Source organism: Embiotoca jacksoni, unplaced genomic scaffold, assembly GCF_022577435.1.
Source record: "Embiotoca jacksoni isolate LCO1_2020_lvr unplaced genomic scaffold, fEmbJac1.0.p SCAF_74, whole genome shotgun sequence".
NCBI lineage: Eukaryota > Metazoa > Chordata > Actinopteri > Embiotocidae > Embiotoca > Embiotoca jacksoni.
Window position 1 is genome coordinate 841415 of NW_027185430.1, and position 22691 is coordinate 864105.

A 22691-nucleotide genomic window follows, 5' to 3' on the forward strand; every position below is an offset into this window, starting at 1 on the left:
CATTAGAGATGCTGGCTGAATAAACTTCATCACAGTATATCCTTTGATCATCTTGAAACCAACCTGTCATATGAGCACAGTAAGAGTCACTTCAGTATTGAGTGATAACTATTAGATAACAATCAAGACACAGTACAGGTGCCCTTAGAAATGATACAGCTTTCACACTCATATTTGCCCACAAAATCTGCCAGAGAGCAGTAAACTAAAACTACAGTTTTCTCCTCATGAAAGATACAAATAAAATCCACCCTCGGCCTCGTAGGCCATGTACTCGTCTTGACAAAGAACTCAATCCAGCTCTCTACAACAACAACCACAGTTCATAAAAAAAGATCTGGTATATTCAGAAAAAAGATAACATGAATACAATACTCACATTTCACCCCATATCACAATCCAACATTGTAAATGAATAACAAAATGTAAAATATTAATGAATAAAATATTTGTCTGTGTGTGTGTGTGTGTGTGTGTGTGTGTGTGTGTGTGTGTGTGTGTGTGTGTGTGTGTGTGTGTGTGTGTGTGTGTGTCTGTCTGTCCAGCTATCCCTGCTGTCTGAGTTGGGTTTCGGAGGTGTTCTGTTGTACGTCGACCCGTGTGATGCTCCTCCCGGCCGCCACAGCTGGCGTCAAGCTTTCAGAGTCACTCTGAACCCCGGAGGAAACCCTGCGGTTGGTGAGTGACTTTACATGGAACCTTTATCTCCTCCTATTCAGCTTTAATGGGACCAGAATTCAAAGAGACAGCACAAACCGGACTCCCATGACCTGTTCAGCAGTTGAGCGGTTCACCAGAAACATAACAGTGCCTCAACTAGACGGTGTAACATCTGCACAGCAGCAACTCTGTACTTCAGTTTTCACTGCCAGCTTTTCAGGCCTTTTTTGGAGCAAGATATCATTTTCAATGTCCCAAATTTGAATGAGGACGGTCGCAGTGAGTTACTGGCAAAAGTTTACGTCGTGATGAAATGGAGAAAACATAAATATTGTGAGGGTTGAGGGTGTTCGTGCAGATTAGTTGCTGTGAACTTTTGCCAGTCTTTTTCTGACACAACACCGGATCAGTTCCATCATTCGGAGGAAGCGGAGTCTTGTCTCAGCAGACTGACTTATTATAGATAGATAGATATATATAGATAGTTACTTTATTAATCCCCAAGGGGACATTTTTTATTTTTTAAATTTTATTATTTTATTTTATTATATTATTATATTATTTATTATATTATGAGTCATAGTTTAGACTGAGACTTAAACTGACTCAGACTACACACTGGTACCAGGACCCACTGGTGAAGTTTGGCCCTGTGCATGATCTGGCTCAAGATTCAGTTAAATGGAAAACTGAGATACTGAAACTCCAAACTGCATTCAAATGGACAAAAGGAGTTTTCACAAATGTTGTCAATTGTTTCTGATTTCCTAAATAGACATTTCAAAGATTGATTTGATTAGTTGTATTATTATTTATATATTTATATCCTTCAGACTAACTTTGCATTGACAGTGTTTGGGCCTCCTTTTATATAGTCAGCTAACCCCTCATCAACCCGTCCTACTCAGCAACAGGTAGCAGCTTTACCTTCAAACTCTCCACAATGATAATAATAATAATAATAACAATAATAATACGGGTGGAAACTGAGTCTGTTCAATTAACTAAAACTTCTCATACATTGCATATGTTCACTGTAAATTACGATGTGAATTTGCAGTTTAACTACGTTTAATAGTTAAACAGCAGCCTCCCAGGCTAGACTACGACCTGGACAAACTAAAGTCTATTTAAATATTCATTCCTGTATGATGATGTGTGGGAAATGCTCACAAATGTTTTTAATAACATGAAAAAGACCATTTCCTCCAATCACAGCTCAGTTAAATGATAGTTCTCTCTGGACTTTGGTCAATGCCTGAAACTTACTCACATGTGTTACCTTGGCCTCTGGCAGAGGACGTTACATTTCTGTGACTCTTTTTTTTTTTTTTTTTTTTTTTTTTTTTTTTTTTTACTGTATTTAAATCAACCTCCCAAGATGGTTGACCTTCTGACCCTCAGTCTTGTCCCCACTTCCTGTTTTTATGCCCGGTCTGGTCAACAGGGAAGTGTCATTACCGCTGAAGTATCTTTAGTCCTTGTAAGAGTCCCAGTACCACAGTGGCAGGACCCAGCAGAGCCATACCAGATGTCTGGACTGCTGTGTGAGCATGTGTAAGAGTGTGCGTGTGAGAGTGTGTGTGTGTTGGGGTATGTTTAAGAGGAGGAGAGCGAGACAGATGCTGGCTGTCTGCTCTCTCACCAATCGTAGGGCTCTCAGGTCCCCAGTGTTAATCCAGCTCAGAAGAACAGAGGATGTGAAAGGACACCTCATTACTCATATCAAGTGTGCTTTATTCAGCTGCCAGACACTGCAGTGCTGTTTTTTGTATGGAAAATTATTTAATAAAATTAATAGAGAAGAAATGTCTGAGCATCCTCTAACCAGGATTAGTCTAAAAAGATAAAAGTGTTAAACAGTTTTCATATTCTTGTATTCTCAGGTTACCGCAGTGCAAGATGCAGACCGGAAATTAAAGCGAATAAAACAAAATAGAAAGTTTAAGAAATCCTAATTAGTTAAAAAAAACTTTTTTTTACAGTATTTATGGGTGTCATTCCTCTGCAACAATTATTAATTGTATTTCCATTCAGTAATTACTTCTCACTATATTCTGACTGACTGTAGCAGTCCCCCATTCCTCTGGTAGAAATCCAATTACATTTGTATTTTAAGTGAAAGTGAAATATTTATAATGGAAAAGTGCAAACAAAACATGAAAAGACAAAGAAAGTGTACAACTAAAGCACTTAGTTCCGCACGTTGTGATGACTGATTGCAGTGAATAGGACCACATTATATATGAGCCATGTTAAATATCAATAACAGTAAGATGTCAATGTTTAAGAATTCTCAGGGTGACAAGCTTTAGTGACAAATACAAACATAGATCAGGGGACAGCATGATGGCTCCAAAAGATACATTTGAAACTTTTGAATGTTTTAAGATGTGAATGCGAAAATGACCTCCTTGTGACCGAGGAAGCACATGATATTTGAAATACCCCTAAATTGGAGGAAGCACGGTTGAACAACAGCAGAGACGTGTTTATCACATTAGAGCTCACTGTCAGCCAGATTTCTGGATGCTGGTTGAAGATCTGCAGACGTGGAGCCAAGACAAATATTACTGGTTTATTTTGACTTCGCTGGAGGAAGTTTTGGGACATCCAACACTTTAGCTAATGTAGTCTGCCTTTAAATTCAATGGAAATGTACAGCACATTTGTCCATTTGTTTTACCCTCATGAAATTGCAGGCCTTTAAAGGTCAAAGTATCCACACAGTGTCATATTCATCACTGATCATTTACTTTCTGTAGTCTTTTTTGGGGAGTAGAGTTGTATTAGATTAATTTGTATGTTTTTGTTTGTTCTTTGCTTCTTTTTTTTTTTACGTTCTTCCTTTCTTTTTTTTTTGCTGCTGAGATGGGACCAGTCCGATGAACCTAGATGTCTGTCACTGACTGACTGACTGAATTGTGAAGTTAACATTTGATTTGAGCGAATGTTGAGTTTTCAAATTAAAAGCCCTCATTTCAATTTAAAAGCCCGCCAACGTTTCAGACAGTCCTACCATATGCTTGGTTTTGACCTAATCTTGTTGGTTTTGTTTTTTATCGATTGTTCCAGGAAGATCATTGTTTTCAGTCATTAAACTATTTACAGGTTCAGTGTAGGAGGAGGCTCCTCTATAATAAAGGATAGACATGTTCATTTTTCACTATGAGCATCAAGTAGTGTGAAAATAAACATGTCCAACACTGCAGGTTTGAATGCATGCCATGTGTATTGGTGTTAATCTATGGCTGTTAAATATATTTAACACAAACTTTAATTGAGTAGGATTTATCAACTTTATTCAGGTTGTGATTTTATCAAGTATTATCCTGCTAAATTTATATTTCTGACATTTTCTATTTATAAAAATAAAGTAAGCGCCTCGGTCCTGACCGCATCACTAAAATAAAATCTAATAGTTGGGGCCAGCCTAAAATCTGAATAACAGTCCCGCTGATTGCCATCAACTGTCTGCTGTCTTTCAATGTTTACTTTAAACGAGTCTTCACAGAGTTGAGATGGAGGTTCCATCCATTAGTGCAATAAAGTGTTCCATTCAAAATGCGGCCAGTTTCTACAATGGCCCTTTTAAAGTGCTCTGCTCCGGATATGTTACTTTTGTTTTTCAATGTGATACTGCAGCGTTGGGAAAAGAAAGTTATATACTGTACTAAAACTGTACTGCCTGTTAAAGGACACTTCCCCACCTGGCTGTGTGGTTAGACAAATAGTTTAAATACTGTGAGATGTGTTGTCATTTCGGGGTGGGTCTATACTCCTGCCATACTCTCAGATAAAAACAGTTTCTATTTACTGAAATGTAGGCCATTTCCCCGGAAAACTGACGCATATCCTGCTGTTTTGTGAGACTTTTGAAAAGCTGTTGCGTTGCAGCTGTTTTGCTCAGGTTGAAGAGCTTTTACCTTTCAGACCCTCAGTGTTTGAAAGAGCTTTAAAACACGCTCAGTTCTCAGCGGTGTCAACGCTATCTCCTGTTTCAAATGGAGAAATAAGACGTAAGGAGCTGTCAGTAGTGCTCCCCAGCGGAAACGCTGCCGGTAGAAGAAGTGTTTAGAGTAAATGTAATTCCACTCTGTATAATGTTCCCCCAGACTTTCCCGCCTCTCCGTGTATTGTTTGGACTTTGTTGTCTTCCTCTCTCCACCCTCTCCTCCTCCTCCCTCGGCTTGTTAATTTCACTCTTCCTCGCAGCGTTGTACCGCTGCTGTGTTGTCATCCTCTGCCTGCTGAGACAGTGACAGCAAATCAAACCCTGCGCTGCTTCATACATACATCTGTCCCAGTAATGTTGTATATGTACATGTATGGCTTCTCTATGTCTGTCTGGAGAGATGAACTTACCGTGTGTTGGCATGCATAAAAAACACTTTTCAAACCTCTTGATGCTTCTTAAAACAGTATATGTATATATTTGTGTCTTTTTCCATGTGTTTCTTACATGCCTGTTGAGGTTGCATAGAGTGCAGCTTGATTGAAAACAGAATAAATCAAATCATATACAGATTACCGTCGAGTGCACAGTGTGTGCTTGGATGTTGTCGGCAGGTGTTTGCTGTCAGGTCGACTCCACGTTGCTGCAGCCATCATCTGGTCTGATATGAACCATGCTGCTGCAGCCTTCATCTGGTCTGATATGAACCATGCTGCTGCAGCCATCATCTGGTCTGATATGAACCATGCTGCTGCAGCCTTCATCTGGTCTGATATGAACCATGCTGCTGCAGCCTTCATCTGGTCTGATATGAACCATGCTGCTGCAGCTTTTATCTGGTCTGATATGAACCATGCTGCTGCAGCCATCATCTGGTCTGATATGAACCATGCTGCTGCAGCCATCATCTGGTCTGATATGAACCATGCTGCTGCAGCTTTTATCTGGTCTGATATGAACCATGCTGCTGCAGCCATCATCTGGTCTGATATGAACCATGCTGCTGCAGCCATCATCTGGTCTGATATGAACCATGCTGCTGCAGCCATCATCTGGTCTGATATGAACCATGCTGCTGCAGCCATCATCTGGTCTGATATGAACCATGCTGCTGCAGCTATTATCTGGTCTGATATGAACCATGCTGCTGCAGCCATCATCTGGTCTGATATGAACCATGCTGCTGCAGCTATTATCTGGTCTGATATGAACCATGCTGCTGCAGCTTTTATCTGGTCTGATATGAACCATGCTGCTGCAGCTTTTATCTGGTCTGATATGAACCATGCTGCTGCAGCTTTTATCTGGTCTGATATGAACCATGCTGCTGCAGCCATCATCTGGTCTGATATGAACCATGCTGCTGCAGCCATCATCTGGTCTGATATGAACCATGCTGCTGCAGCCATCATCTGGTCTGATATGAACCATGCTGCTGCAGCCATCATCTGGTCTGATATGAACCATGCTGCTGCAGCCATCATCTGGTCTGATATGAACCATGCTGCTGCAGCCATCATCTGGTCTGATATGAACCATGCTGCTGCAGCTTTTATCTGGTCTGATATGAACCATGCTGCTGCAGCCATCATCTGGTCTGATATGAACCATGCTGCTGCAGCCTTCATCTGGTCTGATATGAACCATGCTGCTGCAGCTTTTATCTGGTCTGATATGAACCATGCTGCTGCAGCCATCATCTGGTCTGATATGAACCATGCTGCTGCAGCTATTATCTGGTCTGATATGAACCATGCTGCTGCAGCCATCATCTGGTCTGATATGAACCATGCTGCTGCAGCCATCATCTGGTCTGATATGAACCATGCTGCTGCAGCTTTTATCTGGTCTGATATGAACCATGCTGCTGCAGCCATCATCTGGTCTGATATGAACCATGCTGCTGCAGCCTTCATCTGGTCTGATATGAACCATGCTGCTGCAGCTTTTATCTGGTCTGATATGAACCATGCTGCTGCAGCTTTTATCTGGTCTGATATGAACCATGCTGCTGCAGCCATCATCTGGTCTGATATGAACCATGCTGCTGCAGCCATCATCTGGTCTGATATGAACCATGCTGCTGCAGCTTTTATCTGGTCTGATATGAACCATGCTGCTGCAGCCTTCATCTGGTCTGATATGAACCATGCTGCTGCAGCTTTTATCTGGTCTGATATGAACCATGCTGCTGCAGCTTTTATCTGGTCTGATATGAACCATGCTGCTGCAGCCATCATCTGGTCTGATATGAACCATGCTGCTGCAGCCATCATCTGGTCTGATATGAACCATGCTGCTGCAGCCATCATCTGGTCTGATATGAACCATGCTGCTGCAGCCTTCATCTGGTCTGATATGAACCATGCTGCTGCAGCCATCATCTGGTCTGATATGAACCATGCTGCTGCAGCCATCATCTGGTCTGATATGAACCATGCTGCTGCAGCTATTATCTGGTCTGATATGAACCATGCTGCTGCAGCCATCATCTGGTCTGATATGAACCATGCTGCTGCAGCCATCATCTGGTCTGATATGAACCATGCTGCACCTTCCTTTATCTCGGTACAGATGCCACAGTTTAAATTTTCCAGCTTGCCCTATAACTGTCTTGACACTTGGTGTGAAGCTGATCCAGTGCCAACAGAAGAGTGTGTTCTTATTGAAGATGCTCTTTATGACAGAGGCAGTGTGAAGTGGGGATGGGCTTATCAGCCTAAAAAGGACCCGTTTTAAGCACTTACGCTAATAAAAACTTCCAGTTAAGGAAAATAAATTAATATTAAATACACAACAAAACTTCAGTTAGGTTTATAACCTGTTAAAGCCACGCCCATTTGTGACCCCAGGTCAATCTACCAATTAAATCTCAAGCTTCTGCTGGAATGTGCTTAGGCATCAATTTTTTTAATTTTCAAAGTAATGCAGTAAAAGGTGTCTGTGATCTGTGGGAACATCAAGAGCTTACAGTTCCTCTAGACATCTTTCAGTCAAAAACATTTAGCATTATTTCAATAAATAAAGTAAAATAATGTGTCTCTTTTTTTACTCTTTGAAACTTGATTTGATTGAAACTATTTTCCCATGACACAGCTGTATTAGTAGTGTACACGTAGCTAAACAGCATCTGCAACACGTCTGGAGATGCCGTAGTTAGTGACATCCCTGATCTTGGAAACTTCTCCCTACCTGCTCAGTTAGGTTAGGTTAGGTTAGGTTAGGTAGTTACTTTATTAATCCCCGAGGGGACATTTTTTTCGCTACAGCAGCATACAGAAGCAATAAGATAATAAAAGAATAGAAAAGCAATAAAATAGCAGTAAAAAAATATAAAATGCACAGTATATACAGTACAGTATATATCTATATATATTATGCACAAACAACCAAGAAACACAGTCAACAGTTTTATTGTTGTGTGATGGATTTCGCCAGAGGTGAGTTATTGTACAGTCTTATTGCGGTCAGCAGGAATGATCTCCTGTATATGTCCTTGTCCTCAGTTGAGACAGACTTCACACCAGAGCTGAACTGGGACCAAAAATTGGCCTCGTCAGCCCATCACAATTGGTCGAACATCCCACCGCAGCACACCATCCCTTAAATAAGCATACGAACTATACCCAAAAACTCTCCCTTTCCAATAAAGTTCTGATGTTGATGATTGTAAAATTAAACGCGAAAAGTTGCAAATCATGTAAACATGAGTGACAGAGATAATATAGATTTGTAGTGCAGTCACAACACCTTATCTATGGACCTAATCCTGTTCATATATATAGAAAGGTTGGGGAGTCCCTCTTTGTTTGGTATCAATAGAGCTATAGATGTAGATTTTGGACATGCGTCTCTTCATTTTAACAATGAGGCGATCTGCCTGAGACGTGCCACGCGTAGGACTCCCGAGAGAAAAAGTCAGGAGGGAAATCGACACTGGGTTCTTCCTTTGTGAGAGAAACAGAACAAGTATTGTTTCTGGCACCTTCTATCAGATGTGTCATGTCTTTTGCCAAGTTGTTGTTCTGGTAGTGAGGCAGTTTCCTCTCTTTTGAATGTGGCAGCTGTGCATGTGGTTTGTCTGACACATTTATTTCTGTATCCCCTTGATGTGTTTAACAAATGAGGACTGCTGATCATCAGCTTGTGATTGCTCTCTGTATGTGTTCTCTTTGATATTGTACATCATTAGTTGTATGTACGCTGGCAGTTGCATAATTATGTTAACCTTTAAATTGCAGCAGTTCGTTCCGAGCACTCCTCCTGATCAAACCGTTTCACTGTGTTCATTTCTGAACCGGTTGACAGGTGGGTCCTTTCACAGGGTCCCTTGGGTTATTTAGAAATCTCTGCTGGATTCAAATGAACCCAATGAATGGAAAATGTGGTCATTAGCATATTGATTTAAATACAAGGTTGCTACAAGACATCTATTTTGTCCTCTTTAAATAGGCAATCATAGCCATGGCAATGTTAGAGGAGTGCCGGTGGGTCAGCTGCATGTCAGAAAGTATGACTTCAGTATGTGTGCATCGTTTCCTCTTGAGAAGGAAGAACAAAATAGTTATTTCTGTAGTTAAAATAACTCCTCATCTTTCTTTATATTCTGCATAAAACCTGGAGACTGGCTGAGGGGTGAGGTCAGAAGGGTGGTGCATGGTGGATGGTGTGAGGTGGATGGTGGATGGTGTGAGGTGGATGGTATGAGATGGAGATGGATGGTGGATGGTGTGAGGTGGATGGTGGATGGTGAGGTGGATAATGTAAAGTGGATAGTGGATGGTGTGGTGGATAGTGTGAGGTGGATGGTGGATGGTGGATGGTGTGAGGTGGATAGTGGAGATGGATGGTGGATGGTGTGAGGTGGATGGTGGATGCTCGTTGCAATAACTACGATTTTAACACTGGAAAGTGGAGATTGCACTCTAGATATTAATTACTTTCATTAAGATTAGAAAAAGGAAGAGGCAAGAAAATCAAATACGAGGGTGAATCAATAAGTCGTGAGACTGCTGCTCGTACACTTGCTCTGAGCACAGCACGGTGACATGCACGGAGCAGCAGAAAGATAAAACCCTGATGAGTAACTGGTACAAACTTCTTCACTTCATCATCATCAGTTCCTGAGTTACATATGTGTTTGTGAGCAGTGTTCTGGCTTCTGCTCAAAGCTTCTCTTATATTCAGTAGATTGTTTTTCTGTTTCCGCTGCCAATGTTTACATAGTAAATATATGACGTAGGCGAGTAACTGTAGATAAGGGATTCTTTAACTGTATAAAGAATATAGTTAATAAAAGTCAAGCTGAGAGTCAGAGATGCTCTTCATGTTCCACCGTCCCAGACTCTCTTACTCTGTCTGAGCCCATCCACTGTTGGCACTGAATGTTAACACTTGTTTTGAAGTGCAGAAACGTTCATTCTAATGTAACATTTTACAAATATAAAACAGATTTTGAAGTGATCTTGTATAATTGTGTTCCATTATCTTGAGGTCTCAGCTAAATCTCTCATTCACATTTAGGTTTTTTGAAGTTATGACTATAAATTGTTGCTTGAATAGTAGAAATTATGGCTTTCATTAACCATGGGGTAAATGCTGTCGTGTAGACTGCTTTAAGATGGCTAATAAATGGAAAAAAAAAAAAAAAAAAAAAAAAATCCCTGCTCTTCTGTCTGTGCAACACTGTTTTCCAGTGTTAATACCGAAGTTTGAAGTGTTGAGGGCAGCAGTTAATATCCAATCAAGAGAAAGCTTTACAACGAATCACTTCAATTTTGAAAACAATTTGATGAAGATCACCACTGCGTTTAGCCCACGCCGTTCTCAGCCGGCTCAGAATGAGGCTGTTCTGTAGGAAGAGAAACGATCGCAGCATGTCTGACCTCCCGCCGTGTTTCAAGGTGAAAACAAACTTTCAGTGAGTTCTCATCAGGGATGAACTCACACACTTTTCAGGAGAAACTACTTTCTGTGTTAATTTTGCTGAGAGTTGGACTTTGCTGGATTCATTACTGTTAATTGGCTGTTTAGTGGGACACTACTGAACAGTTGAGTGTGGGAGCAGCAGCTGTAGCATCAGCATCAATGCTGGCTGAATAATGCATGGAGGTTAAAGCTTCTGAAAGCTTTGCCTTATGATTTATTAATGTGTGCTTGCAGATAGGGATGGATTAGGTCTGTGGCAGGGATACCGAACCATGACACACTCACAATGGTCATGACTGACTTGTTGTTACACGAATTAAATCAAAGACAAAATTAATATTCAATCAACATTTTAGTGGGAAGTACTTTTGGAACCAGTGGATGCTGATAGAATCCAAAGTTTCAGACATTGTGTGTGAAAGAGACAGAATATCTGATGAGCCTGGCTGCAGGTCGCTGCTGAAGCTTCATCTCCATGTTTGTTGATTGGCCTGATGGTTACAAAGCAGCGTGGCTCAAAACAAGAAGAGCACGTGGTACAATTCAAACCAACACTTGTAGAATGATACTGTTTTTTCTTATTTTTCCCGCCAGGGTTTTGCAGTTTTTTGGTAATTGTTGCAATTCAAAATTTTGGATTTTGCATTGAGTTTTAAGGGAGATTTTTGCGGTTAAATTGCAAAAGTTAGAAGAAGATTGCAAGTCAACGAAAAAATATGTAATCCCCTCCTTTGATAGTAAGCATGCACATCACATACATATTTCAGTTGTTATTATTTACAATGTATTTATTGATCAATAAAAGTGGTGTAGCTTTACAAAACAGACATCTCCAACTGTAATATAGAATTAAAACTGCAACCAATGATACCGGGCCCTCGCACACTGCGCGCCGGCTCCCCAACTTGTAGCGCGCAAGGGACCGCATATCCCCGCTTAAAGTTGCTACTTTTGTCTCGTTTCCTGTCTCCAGCAGGGGGCGCTACGACTATGACGGAATATTACTATCAGGTGTCTTCAGGGCGGGACTGCTGTCAAAGATGTAATGTTTGAGGAAGATTAGAATATGTACATAAAAGTTACAGTCAGTTGTAGGTTCAGGGCGAGACGCTCATAATGGCTGCCACAACACGGTCACACTGATCGACGAAAACAAATTCATGATGCCAAGAGACTTTTCACTACATCTTGGTGTGATACACATGTCCAACAAATTTGGTACATGTAGGTGAAACTAGGTGCCCGTGCTGCAGCTTAGGGAGCGCTGGCGAGCCGTTTGGCCATGCCCACTCACAAAACACATATCACATGTATCGTCTCACCACGCCGGATGTATGTGACACATTTCGTGAGGTTTTAAGCATCCTTTGACCTTAAACATCAACTTCCTGTGTCACGGCAAGACATCAAAATTTGCTGCATCGTCACGGTGACGCCCATTGACAAAGTCAAACGAATGTCTCAATATTTTATCAACTACATGTTTAGGTTATTGTGACCCAACTTTGGGTGCATGTGATCAACCAGCTCGACATAGCATGTGAAAGTATGAAAAGTGTAATTTCCAGTTGCCACAAGGGGGCGCTATGACTATGAGCGAATATTACCACACAGATGTCTTCAGGGCGGGGCTGTTATCATACCTGTGCTGTTTGGAGAAGGTCGGTCCACGTACGTAAGATTTAAAGCAACTTGTAGTTTCATGGCAAGATCCTCAAAATGGCTGCCACTTTACGGGCACACACATCGACGAAAACTAATTCTTTGGATAACTTTTAATCCCAAACATGTTAACTGGGCACAGAAAAAATTTCAAGTCGTTTCGACAAAATCACTAGGACAATTTCGTGAAAGTACAACATGTGCGAATCGCCAAAAATGGTGACTAAATTCAAAATGGCGGACTTCCTGTCGAGTTGATGTAATGGTGCAATTTCACTTTTTTGTATGTCCACGTGTGATACACATGTCCACCGGATTTCGTGCATGTAGGTAAATGTGGCCGCCGGGGCATCTCTTTAGGGGGCGCTAGCGAGCCATTTAGCCACGCCCATTTGCGACTCCACTAGAATACAAAATTTTTCGCTGGGAAACATATGTGTAAAAACTTTCATGAGTTTTTGAATATGATAAAGCCTCTAAAAAGGCAAAATCACTTTGTGAAGAATAATAAGGAACGAGAAAAATAATTCCTTGAATAACAATAGGGATTTCGCACCTTCGGTGCTCGGGCCCTTATAAAAAGGCCAAATCTACTGTCAAAATAAGAGCTTTAGATGCTGCTTTATTAACATGAATTCAACAATTACTGTATGCACTAAAAACAAAGGCACACAACTTAAAGTGTATTTAAAACTAATTTAAAATACAATTTTCCTAATTACAATAAAAACAACACATTTCCCACAATGCCCATCACTTCTGTTTTTCCGCTCATAATTGAGTATTCTTTTTGTTAATGAAGTACGTTTTGTTTGGAAAGACAAGTATTACTTCATACCTTCAGCAGAGCTGGTGTTCAAGAAATTTTTTGCAGGAATTTTGCCAAATTTTGCAAATATTATGGAGATTGTTGGAATTTGCATTAATTATTTTGATCAGAAGGTCTCAATTCCCTAGAGGGACTGATTAGGAAGCTGTTGAAGACAATAGTATGGGGATATTGTTCTGATGACAAAGATAAATGGAACAGGTGGCGATATTGGCAGAGAAACTCACACTGCAGTTTGTAATCAGGAAAACATGGCTGGACTTTATGGTTAAAACTATGATCTCTTGATCTCAAACCATCATGAAGCTGCACTGTAGGGCAAAGTGACATCACCGTTGCATCGAGTGCAGAAAAATGTGTTTCTTTTTTGAATTGCTCTTAAAATACAAATCTTGTGTTAATTGGTTTATTCAGTGTAACTTAGTTACATGCAATAAAAGTATGGAGGAATATTAACTTATTATAAACATATATAAACTTAACCAACATACTCAATGAGACCACAGTGTGAGGTTATCAGATATTGTATATGTATTAGTGTTATGACACTTGGATAAAAGAGATCATTCATCAGTTTAATGTGTGATTTTGAGCCATTATCTGTATATAAAAGTGTTTGTGTCTGAAAAATTAGGCTGATTCAGAAGTGCCTTAAGCTGCAATACCACCGAGTGCCACTAGAGGTCGGCTCCAAAAAGCCTCCGGCTCCATAGACTCCCATTCAACTTCTCTCATCAAATCCAAAGTGAATAAAATGTGTCCATCAGTTATCTCTGTGTTGTTAGCTAAAGTCACTCCTTCTTATTAGTTTTCTGGAGGTCCGTCTGAAAATAATCCCTCATTCATTAGAAAAGAAGATTCAAGAAGACCTGGTTTTGGGGGGCGTGTCTGTTTGATTGACAGGCCTGTGGTGCAGTCAGGTCACAGCTATCGGTGGGCGAGACGTAGTATCGTCAGGTTTCCAATCAGATCAGTCAGATCCACCGCTGGCTCCTCCCCCAGCTCTTCCAAATATGGTCACTTCCTGCTCCAAACCACTCCGAACTAGCAAGATGGTGACGGACAGAAACTGAACTGGAGGCTTCATAACGTTCACAAACCAACGGGGGACGTCACTGATGGTCGGAGCATCGCACAAAGAATAGTCCACTTTGAAAAGCTCCAGTTATCCTTAATTTTATTCGTGGCATTTATAAATGGATCCTACATTTCTCAAAATTCAGCCAATAGCAAACTTCAACCAATGGGTATTTTTCATGAGATCCACCTGCCTGCTACAAAGTAGCTATTTAGACAAACAAATTAAACGTTTTCCACCACAGGCTCAGTTTGTATTAACTGCGTGAATATAATTACCTGTTTTTCAGGTCTCACTGGCTGCACATCCTCAGTAGCCCAAACGGAGGAACGAGGTGCTAATACCGAGCACCTGAGCTATAAATGCACTCTATCATCAGTTTCTTTAATCATGCTGTAAGTACACATGGTGTACAGCCCTCAATACACTGAGCCACCAGATCCACCTCACACCCTCCGAGTCTCTGCTGTAATCCCCTCAGAACAGCTAAACCTGCCACCTGTGTCATACACGATACTATTATCTCCCTTTTACAATCTGAGCACCAATGCTGGAGCCTGACATCATGTTGGAAAGACAGACAGGTACATCCTGTTTGAAATTCCTGTCATACTGGCTTTACTGAACTTTGCCTTTCAGCCTATTTCACAGCTGATCCATCATGCATGTCAAGTGTGTGTGTTGAACCCGCTAAAGGACACAGTTGGCCTTCATTACACGACTTCCTGTCCTCCAAAATGCTTTGCGTTCTAGTTTTTGCCATGATTTTGGTGTGTTAAGGTTTGCGTGTGGGTGGTTGGGGGATGCTGGATGTTCAGCAGAGCTTCAAATTGGCTCTTCTCGCTTCATGTCAAACGCCACATTTTTCTGAGGTAATAGACATGCAAATACAGCACGGCGAGCTGCGGCGTATTCCAGGCGGCGGCGCGTCTCGGCACTCGGTCAATAACATTATGGAAATGTTTTGTGGGTCTCACTGTTTGAGTTGGATAACAAGGCCGTCCAATGATCCTGTTAGCACAGTGACAGTGACAGAATGAGGTGTTTGTATTGTCACACACTGTATCTCAGGCAGACACGCAAAGAGAAAGATATACTGTTGACACGGAGAAAAACGCAGCGAGAGAGTGATCAAAGTCCTCCTCTCCTTTCCCTGTTTACTCCATTTACCAAAGGAAATGTGCAAACACATTTCTGTTCGCACTTCTTTTAACTCTCAAAGTTTCCATTTGTCAAATGTAATAGCCTATCAAAACCAACATCACACTGCGCTGGCAATCCACTGCCGGCTTGCATAATTGTGATCTCTCCAGTTTCACTCAAGCATTCCTGCACTTCATTGCAGCATCTCCGGCTCACTTGAAGGGATGCTGTAAATGGTGTTTACAGAGCTTTGCCTCGGCCCTGTTAATTTTCACGTTTAACAGGGAGACAAATTGAGATGTGACGTATGTGGAGCGTGTTTGCTTAATGCATTGGCATAATTATTGCTGTTCTCAAGACGATTTATACCCCTAAAGAAGGTTCTGTGTGCCATTTGGATGCACATGTGTGTAAGAATAGAGTCCGGTGGGAGATTTGAACATCTGTTTCTCGCTCCCTTGCTATGCCCAGGAGATAGCTGGAAATAGATGGTTTGTCAGCAGGTAGAATAAAACAAGATAAAAAAAAAAAAAACAAAGATATAACATATGCTTAACCTGGCAATTACTTATGTAGAGTTGCAGCTTGCACTCATTACACTTGAATAAAAGTGTTCCATTATTGTGTTACAGAATACAAAACAAGAAACCCTGAAAGGTTTCCTTCATTCATTCAGACCCGAATGGCTGAAAATTGTCTTAAAGTTGAGATTTCATAAAACATGAGAGCAAAACATATTTTTTCATTCTTGTGGGCCTTTCTGAGCCATCTGTAAATATTATGGTTACTTTTCATTGATCATATTGTTGTCAACTCTGAGCATATAATATGACCTTTTATGAAGCACCACCATGTTAACAAATGAAAGGCTGATCCAAGCAGACGTCATTTATTTAGCCGGTGGTGTCTGTTTTCAGCATTTCAGCTCTGCCTCTTCCTCCAAAGTAGCATTGCACTTTTCCCCTTCAGAGTTTTTTAGTTAAGGTGAATGTTTACATTGTGATCACCTGACAATCTGGACACCGTCACCTGCATGCCGAATGATGATCACAAACATATGTTCTCAAAGTCATACAGCAGTTAGAAAAGTAGGAGGGACAGACGAGTACCCCATCATTTGTATCTGTTAGACTAACTCGGATGGGGAGGGGCTTAATCTCGAAGTGGGTGGAAAGTAATAGGGTGCACCCAAAACCTTTGTCTCCTCATCTGCAGCCAGCAACCCTCTGTCTCTCCACCATTATTTGTTCTGGCGATATAAAAATTTAAGATAAAAATGTTAAACTGATTGTGTTCAATCCAAAAAGGAATAAATAGAAAGAGTAACTACTTTAAGGACTATGCACTGCGGCCATGTTGGTGATAGTTTGGAGGTCTACTTCTACCTTACTTAACAGGGGAATGTTTACCGCCACTAAATGTATTTGATGTGTAGTTACTTTTCAGATGCAGATTGGACTCAGTTGATAATATCCCAAACTTTTCAAATGCAACACATTAAAGATGAAACCGGTTGTGTGTCTCCTGATGTCGTAGAAACAGCAGTGTGTCATCAGGTCACGTTTCAGAAGTCTATTCGTTGTAAACAGTTCCAGCAAACAGGGATTTTTTTTCCTCTAAATTCTCACATACTTTTATTTTTAATACATGTTTAAATGATGTAACATCTGAGCAGAAATCACAGATTAGAGAAAATGTCCAAGAACAGATTTATGGACCAGAACTATATTTATTCTTTCCTCTCCCAGTAATCATCACATTTATCTGCAACAGCTCCAACAGTAACATGCTGCTGCACTGTTAATAATCTGATGACATCATATATGCAGTCAGAGGGACCCCTTCACTGTATTACGTCTCTACTTCCAATGTTCATACAGGACTTTTACTTGTAAAGGAGTAGTTTTACTTTGCTGTATTTCTTAGCCTTTTAGTGTGAAGGATCTAAATACTTATTCAGAATATCAGTGACTGAACGGACCTCTAACATGCTGTCTGCGTAATGTAACCTGGTTTTGTTAGGCTGCTCAGTGTAAAGGCTTCAGCTGAAGTCTGCTAATTTCAAAACAATCACGCTGCTCAGATGATTAATTATTCAAGTTATTCTTCAAGTTCGCTCTGCATAGGGTGTATCTGCCTATAATTTTATGTGTACAGATTTTTTTTTTTTTAGATCAACAAGATGACCGATTCAGTATCTGTATCCATTTACAGTATGTGGGAAGGACTGCACTATGATTATTTGACGCGATCGTTAGGACTTCTGCTTGTATTGTCATCAGTTGTTGAGGAAAACTCTGGATTTGGGAGAAGAGACCAGACTGAGTCATAAAAAGCCTCTGAAAGGCTCAGCCTACATTGATCAATCACAAAAAAAGAATCCAGTTTCTCTATCCCAGTAATGTATAAAGAAGAGCAATGGGTAGAGTGAAAAAGGCGAAGGTGACATGAATGCATGAACAGTGGATGGGATTTTCTACTTGATATTCTGTGAATTTCTCTGTGGAGTCATTGTTCTCCTCTTCCTGTTCAGCAGCCTATAACAAGTCTGTTTTTCCTTCGTGGGGTTTAGTCTTCTCACCCCAGAAAGTAAGCTAGATTGAATGGCAATAAGCACTGAGGCAGAATTAGTAACCAAACCCTCCATCTTCGCTGGAGTTTCTTCTTCTGGCCAATTAAGCTCTATTCCATTCCTGCTCCTCTCTCTGCCTCCGTCCTCTCCGGCCTTCTGCTCCCGCAGCTCATTCAGGATGAAACCGACACTTAAGTCTGGCCAAATGCAAAAGTGTAAAACCCAACAAGGATTTGTTGTGACCACAACCGTGCAACCTTTTCCCCTTCCAGCACACAAATTGATTCCTATTTGAATGTGCAATGGGGAAGGAGAGGATTACTGACAGGGTGACAGCTGTCAAAAACAGACCCTCTCCTCTGCTGCCCTATCACCTACTGACTGGTGTCCTCTCTCTCTGTCTCTCTGTGTGTGTGTGTGTGTGTGTGTGTGTGTGTGTGTGTGTGTGTGTGTGTGTGTGTGTGTGTGTGTGTGTGTGTGGTGGTCATTTTCTAGTGTGGTTGTTAGCGTTCTTGGTTTTATTTCATTTCATAACATTTGACTCTCCCCATAATCAAACACATTGAATATTTTTGAGTGAAATACATTAAAATATATTTTATATCCATATTGCAGAGAAGCTGTAGAGATTGTTTGCAGGTGCACAGGGAGCTCAGTAGGTGTGGCCAACTTATTTTTATATTTTGTTGAACACAAATGCAGGCGAAAGTGTGGCACAGAGGTAAAGTAGGAGGAATATGTAATTAGAAGGTGTGTCGTGGCCAACGGTTAAGTTAGCTCCTCTCAATCCCTTTAAAACCATTGGGGTACAGCGGACTCTCAGTTTTATAACAGTCCGGCACCACCAGCCAAACCTTTACACAGGAGGAAACAGACTTAATTTACCGGCAGTTTCAGCCTTGTAATCACCAAATTTATGGTAACACGAGTCTGCCTCCTTGGGATGATGATGTTTACTCGGCTTTGGAAGAGGTAACTAGTAATTATATGAATAACTCTTCCTCTGGTATTATGATAATCGCTGAGAACCACTGCTCAGTGCAGGAAGAGGTTCAAGGATAAAAGACCAAAACCTGCATCTTATACCAAACTGTGACATTAGTTAAATGTCAAAAACACACTCATCTAACATAGTAACATCAGGTGCTGGAAGCATGTTGAGGAGTGAGCAGAAGTAAATTATTCACACTTAATGCTCCAGATGCAACTCGTTTATTAACAACACTACTGAAGAGCAACGTGCTCCAAACATCACTGGTGTTGTGGTGTTAATAGATAAACTGATGTTGTGGTGTTAATGAATAAACTGCATCGGGAGCTTTGAGTGAGAATACTTTACTTTCCAATCATGAGTTAGATGGCAAACCTTTAAGGTGTAAAGGACGCAGGGTCCCTCTCCATGGTCTTGAATGGCAGGTTATATTACCAAACCTGATGAGTAGATGAAAAGTCTTTTGAATTGTATGTATTTTCATTTCATTTCATTTATAGTTAACCCAGATTACCTTTTATATGTTATGGCTTAGATCGGCTGCTGCATCATGACGCGCCAATTGTCTAAATCACATCGACTTTAATAGACTACAGTCATCTTCACTTTTGATGTGATTAACTGATTCAGAAGGTTGCAAATCAAAAGTCACTTCTTTATTTTTGTAAGTGGGATAACATAATTATAACATGGATAGGTGGGTTCATGTGAGCTCTCTCCATTAAAGCCACGAATATAACCCTTCACCAGCTGCATTGCACGTAGACCTGGTTGGAGCTGGTACAGGCACAACTTCACCTCCATACTGACCCAGATGTTAGGTTTAGACTGGAAAAACTTCTAAGGTTAGGAAAGATTCTGATTTAGTCAAATATGGCAGAAGTGAACACTGTTGAATGCTGAAAAACTTAAAGCAAAAGACACTTTGATGTTTCCCCAAATGTCAGCCAGCCTTAATACCAGATACTTTATCTTTCCCAGATACAGTTCACAACAAACTCAGCACGTATGCGCAACGTCAATATTATATTAAATAAACAGGTGAGAACAGGTCAGTTAGACAACTTTCAAAATACAGGGATTGTCTTAGTGGCTGAGATGTCATCATATAATATAATATACTAGTATCTCAACAATGTTTTTTAATTATGTTGGAACCACTTTAATACACATTAAGAATAACTGAACACCGCTTAAAACGGAGGTTTAAATGTAATAAACCGTATTGATTTCTGACCTCCATACATGTGACTCATCCGTCCCCAAAGTATGAGATGGCTTTCCAAATGTCGGTATCAGTAGGTTATGAAAGCTAACAGTTCCTGTCTCAGTAATTCTAATGTCCGAAAAGACGGTGCGTTCGGAGGTTTTAGACACTTGTTGTTACATTTGTTATTCTGCTAAAGTTAAAAAGCTAAATTCAGAATGTAGATTTCTGCATATAAAACATAGCTGTTTGACAAAGCAGTTGGTCAGGTGGCATCAATCAGGCATTTAATGATCCCCGTATATGAAATGCTGATTATTTGTGAGCACACTCCTCAAAGTTACCCCACTTGTCCCGTTATATAATATCAGAGTCCCTAAATATGTATTGTATCCTCCAGCTTTCATATGTTTACTGATACATTTTCTCTCACAGAAAATGTGTTTGGGGATGAAGCAATAAACACTTAAATTGGTTGTAAAAATATGATTTTTAGCAAACAAATTCCCTCATTGTCTTTAGCCTATTTTTACCCCAGGTCTCCCCTTTCTCATAACATGTGAGTCACATAAATTGAGCTCCATATTGAATTGAATAAATTGCCCTGAGGTATCAGTTGTGATGCATCCACAGCAGGTTTATCTATCACTTTCATGCGAAGGCAGCTTTTCATGACACTGAGGAAGGATTATCTCAGGACGCTGTAGGCCACTGTGGGACGGTCCTGCATTTAGACCTGGTTAACTATGGACGCTCTCTCACACACACACACACACACACACACACACACACACACACACACACACACACACACACACACACACACACACACACACACACAAACTGAAGCACCTTTGTGTAAGACACTTAACCTTACACCTGGACCAAAGGGAAGAGAGAGGCTCTTCCTGCTGGAGTCTGTCAAATCAAACAGTTTGTGTTCCTCCCTCTCTGACTCATTTCCCCTGACTGTCAGTGTCATTACGTCTTTTTATCTCTGTCTCCCTCCAGTAGCAGCATTAGAAGTGCCACTGGGAGCTGCAGCCACGAGCGGAGCATGTCTCTCCTCGGGCGTACACGCCAGCTGCAGAGGGTAGGCCTCTTTAACACTGCACCTGTCTATATGGAGAGATGCTCTATACAGTAGCCACTTGTCTGCTCATAATGCAGTGGTGCCCCCTTGTGAAACACAATCACAGCTTATTTATGTGTTTCTTTTCAGTTGAAATCCAGCATTTAGTGACAGAAACATCTGCACAATAACCACCTGGATATGGTGGCTACTGTTTATTCTATTTTAGGGGAACATCTTTCTATGTTTTAGACCAAATGTTATTTAAAGTCATTGATGTTGAGGGTGGAAAGTGTCCAGAAGTTCACACTTCTTGGTTGGAGTGTTCTGAGTGCTTCATCCTGGTCCTTGTAGTGTTCTGATGGTTCTGTACTGACAGTGAGAACACACTGATGTACTCAGAAAAGAGAGAGGTAGTACACAAGTACACCATCTGGAACACAAGTACAACATCTGGAACACAAGTACAACATCTGGAACACAAGTACAGTATCTGGAACACAAGTACACCATCTGGAACACAAGTACACCATCTAGAACACAAGTACAACATCTGGAACACAAGTACACCATCTGGAACACAAGTACAACATCTAGAACACAAGTACAACATCTGGAACACAAGTACAGCATCTGGAACACAAGTACAACATCTGGAACACAAGTACAACATCTGGAACACAAGTACACCATCTGGAACACAAGTACAACATCTGGAACACAAGTACAACATCTGGAACACAAGTACAGCATCTGGAACACAAGTACAACATCTGGAACACAAGTACAGCATCTGGAACACAAGTACAGCATCTGGAACACAAGTACAACATCTGGAACACAAGTACAACATCTGGAACACAAGTACAACATCTGGAACACAAGTACAGCATCTGGAACACAAGTACAACATATGGAACGCAAGTACAACATCTGGAACACAAGTACAGCATCTGGAACACAAGTACAACATCTGGAACACAAGTACAACATCTGGAACACAAGTACACCATCTGGAACACAAGTACAACATCTGGAACACAAGTACAACATCTGGAACACAAGTACAGCATCTGGAACACAAGTACAACATCTGGAACACAAGTACAGCATCTGGAACACAAGTACAGCATCTGGAACACAAGTACAACATCTGGAACACAAGTACACGATCTGGAACACAAGTACAACATCTGGAACACAAGTACAGCATCTGGAACACAAGTACAACATCTGGAACACAAGTACAGCATCTGGAACACAAATACAACATCTGGAACACAAGTACACCATCTGGAACACAAGTACAACATCTGGAACACAAGTACAGCATCTGGAACACAAGTACAGCATCTGGAACACAAGTACAACATCTGGAACACAGGTACAGCATCTGGAACACAAGTACAACATCTGGAACACAAGTACAAACTCTGGAACACATGTACAACACCTGGAAAACAAGTACAACATCTGAAACAAAAGTACAGCATCTGGAACGCAAGTACAAAATCTGGAACACAAGTACATCACTTGGAACACAAATACAACATCTGGAAAACAATTACAAAATCGGGAACACATGTACAACACC

General features: G+C 40.8%; 1 protein-coding gene across 1 annotated transcript in view; it reads left to right on the forward strand.

The window, feature by feature from the left end:
- The window catches only part of LOC138215397 (inactive N-acetylated-alpha-linked acidic dipeptidase-like protein 2), a 471279-nt gene that overhangs the window by 212688 nt on the left and 235900 nt on the right, over positions 1 to 22691 (forward strand). Inside the window, exon 8 of the mRNA XM_069177518.1 lies at positions 546 to 678. Coding sequence (XP_069033619.1) covers positions 546 to 678 — 133 coding nt within the window. The remainder of the gene's footprint in view (positions 1 to 545; positions 679 to 22691) is intronic.